This window comes from Barbatula barbatula (assembly GCF_947034865.1).
Source record: "Barbatula barbatula genome assembly, chromosome: 12".
NCBI lineage: Eukaryota > Metazoa > Chordata > Actinopteri > Cypriniformes > Nemacheilidae > Barbatula > Barbatula barbatula.
Window position 1 is genome coordinate 11,311,108 of NC_136775.1, and position 6,121 is coordinate 11,317,228.

The 6,121-nt window shown below is 37.2% G+C and overlaps 1 protein-coding gene across 1 annotated transcript; it reads right to left on the reverse strand.

Annotated features, from left to right (window-relative positions):
- Positions 1–532: 532 nt before the first annotated feature.
- smg9 (SMG9 nonsense mediated mRNA decay factor) lies at positions 533–4,156 on the reverse strand. Its single transcript, XM_079469029.1, has 13 exons — positions 3,616–4,156; positions 3,355–3,429; positions 3,052–3,280; positions 2,874–2,971; positions 2,667–2,779; positions 2,434–2,545; positions 2,261–2,356; positions 2,081–2,166; positions 1,854–1,960; positions 1,659–1,766; positions 1,450–1,575; positions 1,137–1,278; positions 533–984 (listed from the first exon to the last, which is right to left on the reverse strand). Exons 1-13 carry the CDS (start codon positions 3,757–3,759, stop codon positions 906–908), a joined length of 1,515 nt encoding a protein of 504 aa, XP_079325155.1. The 5' UTR covers positions 3,760–4,156; the 3' UTR covers positions 533–905.
- Positions 4,157–6,121: the final 1,965 nt, after the last annotated feature.

Consider the following 6,121-nt stretch of genomic DNA (forward strand, 5'->3'; position numbering starts at 1 on the left):
ACATTATTATTGATTCCCTATCACCTTGTAAATATGTTTTGTGACACATGTGCCAGAGTTTATAACACAATAGGGTAACTCTACATGGTCCAGTACTTGATTTTAGTATTTTGTTTGGCACTGCTTTAACTTGGCCTAACACTTCATATGTATGCTAACTAGCTGGCACTATGGAAGTATTTATGCCTCCTCAGGTAACGCCCCCAGTGGCCTCTTTGGTGAAATAATACTTCATTCCTCCTTGAATCTAAATTCTGAAAATGAACACTAAAGTGGGCTAGAATCACTCAAAACATTGTCATGTTGGGGGTATTGCTTATTACAAATCTGGTTTGGATACATATTTTCCAACAGTGCCCTAACGGAATATTGGTTTATGATGGATTAGATCAAAACTACTGAACACATCATTAGTAAAACCACCAAACTCTTGACATTGATGCCAGAAATAACATTTTCTTCTGATTAAACATTTACATAGAAACATGTGATGTGATCCTCTTAAAATAACAACTGCATACTCAAACAGATATCTTACAACACAATTGTATTGTTGTCAAAAGCAAATACACTTAGAAAAACAGAAATGCATCTTTACATTCCATTGTAAACATCACAAAATCTTTGAGTTTATTCTTTAACAATTGACTGTTTAGTATATGACCTTTGCTGGCACAGGCCGATTCTCGTAGAACAAACAACTCATCACAAACTGCAATCGCTTGGTGATCCAGATCTCACATAGGAGCAGCTAGATAAACTTCCAACTCCAGAGAAGTTGATTAAACCCAACCCAGTGCCACTTCTGTGACTCAGTCTTCTTTCTAAGAACTGACTCATTTTTTAAATCATCTGAGAGGGACAGGTTCTCTTTAACAAGGATCTCACAGATTTTCATGACATCATCATGACAAAAGTCGGCTATACTCAGAGAGGGCCGATGACTTCTTAACACTGTCCCAAATTCTGGCCGCATAATGAAACCTGTGAAAAACACATGCAGTCAATACAAACAGAACTCTTCTTCAGAGATCAGCTTAATATTATCTAAAGTATTAAATTCAAACTATTATAAATATGTAAATAGGGAAAACTTCTCTTTTAGAAAAAGCAGAAGCGATGTCTTTCTGCCTTACCAGTTTTTCTCTGTGAGGATTGTGTGTGATAGCGGACTTCGGGACATCGCCAGGATTTGACTGCGGAATTTAGGAATCAGAGAAGAAAAACTGGGATGTCCTCTATAGCCAGGAAGCAGAGAGAAAAGCGGAGGACCTGAACCTGGTACACAAGAGATATAAACCAAACACTTATGTTAATTGGTTCCTCTAGGAGTCACACACTAACAGACAAACAATGTAAAATGTGATGAAATGTTTTATGAGACTGAATCCCATCTGCTGCTGACTTAACCACTTTCAGAAATGTTCTTAACAACCACTGTTTTCTGACCTGCTCTTGTCAAAGCATCTTCGCCATCATGATCCATCAGAGGTAATAGAAAAAGATTGACTTCTGTTTCCAAATAGTCTCGACTCAATCCAGGGAATATGTTACAATCTAACATGGACAATGTACCTGCATCACAAAACAAAACAGTTTTGGACAGGATAGATGCACTGACTGATGAAGCGTGTTCATGTCATACTGAGCAGACTAACCTTTATACTTCAGATGGGAATGAGCCATGAGCTTGTCAACTGCCATATGCATCTTCTTTAGGTGCCGTGGACAAAACTCTTCCCGTCTTGCCTTGTTCTGCAAAAAAACTAAAAACAAAAACATGTAACAATTTTACACAACTGAGTCAATTGCCTATTGTAAGCAATGCCAAGTTTTTTTAAAAGTCATCCCACCTATGTGAGGATAATACTCAGATGCATCATCAACTCCTGAGGAGCCAATGCTGTCATGACTGGCAGATGGAGTTGAAGGTTTTAACATCTCAGCAGTCTGCAGAAACCTGGGCAGGGACACAATCGCGCTATATCAACACGTTTTATTAATTTTGTTTATATCTCAATTATTTTAGTTCATTACCAATGCAACATGCATCCTTTAAACTGAGGTCCTTGTAACATACCTGTATAAGTTGATATCAGTGAACCAGTCCTGAATCACAATCACAACATGACACACGGTAAAGAGGAAGGCAGTGATCTGCAGAGACTAAATCCAAGAGATATGGAATCAACCCAAATTGAACACACAAGAGAATTTCAGAAACCAAATTTTAGACACAGCCCCCTGCAAAAACCCTAACCTGCATCTCCACGTATGTATGTGGCAGGTTGTATTCGGGAGGAAGCTTGCGGTCATTGTTGATTAGATGATCCAAAATAGAAGGGCTCAAAATTGGCTGCAGATGAGAAACACCATTAGCGTATAAAGCATCTACCAGGATTCTCAAGTTACAGCCTGGCCCTACAGTCTGACCTGCGTGTCCAGAAAGATGACTCTCTCCTGAGTAATGTAGAAATCAATTCCACTGCTCTGATTGCCAGCTCTTTCCTTGATCTCCTGCGACTGAGCTCTGAATACATATGCCCTGTTTAACAGACAATCAATGGGTAAAACTGAATTAAGAAATTACATTTTATAAGGACAGCGTTTAACAAAAATAAAAGGTGGAAATCAATCTATTCTAGGTGGAATGTTGATCTTCTGACCTCTGGTCCTCCTCAGAGCTGTTGGCTGACAGAAGAGACATGACTGTGGATTTGCCTGTACCTTGTAAGCCGATAACTCCCACAACCAGCATGTCTGTCTGGTCGCGCAGAAACTGAGATAAACAATGAACATAAAGCATTCAACACACAGTCACCTGAATGTTTCTTTTCTATCAAAAGATCTTACAACAACAACAAAGCACTTGCCTCCATAGCGCTGTCACACCAGTTCATTTGGTCATCCACTAGCTTTATGCTGTGCTTCATCTTCTCAGGGGGGAGGAGCTTAGTCTGTCCAATCACAGCTACATTTACATAAGAGTGCACAGGTTAATTTAACAGAAAATACATAATACAGAAAAAAGTTTGTGAGCAAATGACTCACGATCGACAGATCCACCAGATGCAGCTGAGCCCATGCCTCTGTTCTGGATCTGATAAACAGGTTGAGTTGGACGCTGGCCTTCTCTCTCCAGTTTGGCAGTTCCTGCACTAGACGTTGACTGGGCGACATCAGGGGCTGTTCCAGGTTTCCCACCCTCCTCTCTGGTCTTAATAAGCATGATCGGCTTTTCCAAAGATGTTGTCCCACTCACAGTAGCATTTGGTTTGGACTGAAAAATGTATATTCAAAGATTTCAGTATAGCCTATGGAAATCTTCTCAACAGACTACAAGAATAGACTTACTCTTTCTCCAGGAGGTTTGGCAAGAATAATGGGGGTCTTCTGTAAAAGAGGACCTGTAGTTTCCTCGCTGCCATCCTGATGATACAAGATTTTATTGTTTTACTAGAATGTTACACGTGTTATTCAAGAAACAGTCGATAAACAGGTCAAAGATGCTTAAAATCTTAGTGAGCCGTCTACCTAGAACATCAAAGACATGGACTGCTCCTTTAAAGTGTGTAGGTTAGCAGCTCACATCTAAAAACAAAAGCAGCATCTCACCCTGCGCTCACGGGGAACGTAGTCTCGATCACGACTGGGACCGGAAAGGTTTTGACCCGGTGGTCCCGGATCTCGTTCTCGTCGTCGCCGTCTCCTCCTTCCCTGTCCGTACATGCCGGGCTGGCTGTGACCGGATTCGGACATCCTTGTTTGCTGGATACTACGTTACTGTGCAGGCCCACTGACTGTTATCGGACTATTTTTGCAAAACTTACAGACTATTATCGTAACCTTTAAACCATAGCTTTAACATCACGTGTAATCCACGGCTATAATGTTTTATAGTATTTAATAGAGCAGAAACACTGGAAGTTGATAACATTAAAAACAGGACAAGTTCGCACCGCCCGTTTCCGTAATATCATTTTAGTATTAAGACATCGTGACAACCTCGATTTGCTTTACAAAACTATAAAATAAATTATTAAACTGTCACTGCATGGACACACTTGAACTACAGCGATATTTCTCCTCGGTTGTAGTAGCCGAGGAAGCGTATGATCCGGAATTAAAACAAAAAGGTAGGCACCCGAAAAAACATGCCGGTGGGGAAACAATATTATATTAATTGGTTCCGGAGGTGATGGATAAAAAATTATTTGTCAAATAACTTGCAGGTATATGTAAAATTAATGCGAATTTATTTATTAAACATTATTATATACATACACAGTAGCCCTATGTGCGATCAGCATCTATAAGTATAAACGTGGATTTTGCTAATGCCCTGCTCTCGTATTTCCTGCTCCTCTAGCGTCATGATGTGGACAAAAATATTTTACGTCATTATAATTGCATGTATCTGTTTTTTCTTTTAAAATTAAAACTCATCATGAGCAAACTAATTTATGTTATTTTCATTTAAAGCGGCAACAGCACTCATTCACGTTTACGATGGGGATTGGTACCATAAAACATATTTCAAAATATGAACATAAAAATATTAGGCTTCATTTATAAATAATAGCATAAGCTTGTAAAGAGTAAGCAACAATATATTTTTTTAATTTTCACATTTCCAAGTATTCCTCAAATGATATAGCCTGTGTGCAGGTGTTTTTAACCTTTTATTTACATATTTGAGGTCTTTCTATTTCCAATTGTTTTGCATTAACCATATGATATGACAAACATTATTGTAAAATTATCTGCAAAAGCCATGCACACTGTGTACACAATCGGCTTACCAAGTTAAACAACTTTGTGTTTTAAATCTTCTATTTTAAATAGAGAGAAAATAGTCTTATTGTGTTTTGACATTGACAAATGTCTTTAGAGTCTGGGAGACTCATTTAGGAAACTGCACCTGGTCATGTATGTAAACATGAAATTTGCATTCATGCAGAAAAGCATTGTCAAATGACTGAACTATCCATTATAATGGGAAACACATTTTATACTGCTTTTTTCATATATTGTCCAAAATTGATTTTCATAAACAACTGGAAAGATATAACAAATAAGAAATAACGATAGGCTTAAATATAGTTCTCATTAAATATCTAGTTAAATGTGATGTTTCAAAAGGTTACAACAAGAAGAGTTCCAGAAATTTCCATAGATGTCTGAATAACTATTTGTCTTTAGTCTGATTTGTTTTATTGCTTATTTGCTTTCTGTTATGTACTAAATCAACAAAGGACACACCACAAGGATCTCAGCAAAATAAGTCTGTAAACCCTTTTAATCTTAGACAACCAAAAACAATTGAGATTTTTGTTATACTGTATTTTAAGTATGCAATACTGGAAATATAAATTTTTAAAAATAAATAAAATCATTTTCCATCTATTCCTAGCCAGTCCACCACAGGGCACCAAAAAACCTTCATAGATTCACACTTAAACACCTAAATAATTTTTTTAGACCGATTTACTTAGTCTGCATGTTTTTTAACCGGGAAACCCACATGGAAAACATGAAACCTCCAAACTGGAAAGTCACCAGGCCCACCTCAAACCAGGAACCTTCTTGCTGTGAGACACGAAATTATCTCATTTAAATATGTTTAGACGCCATAAAGCTCATTAATGCCACCAGCAGTTTGCTTTTGATACCATTGATAAAAAAGAGGCTGTGGTATTAAAATGACATGGTTTCTGGATGAATCTTGAACATAATGAACCATTTTACAGTTTGATTATTACAACAGTTGTAAAAAGTATCTGTTTTAAATCATGCTAGGAAAATTGTTGTTATGAGACACACATCTTACATGCAAAATTTTACATTTTACATTCAGGAAAACATTACAGGGTTTTGATGTGCAAAGTGTAATTGTTTTAAAAATGAGTTTGTGCCAACAGCAATTGAAACTTTAAATAGGTACAGGATATTGTAAGTCACTATTAATGATGTAATTTGTATTTTAATGTGTACTTTGTTTATTGTATGTTGTGTGGTATTGTTTTATTCAATTCAATTAAATTCTTCAATGTGTGTAATCTTAGCACTGTAAATGATTTCTGTTGTTTTCACAGTATTATTACGGTATTTTCAATGATGT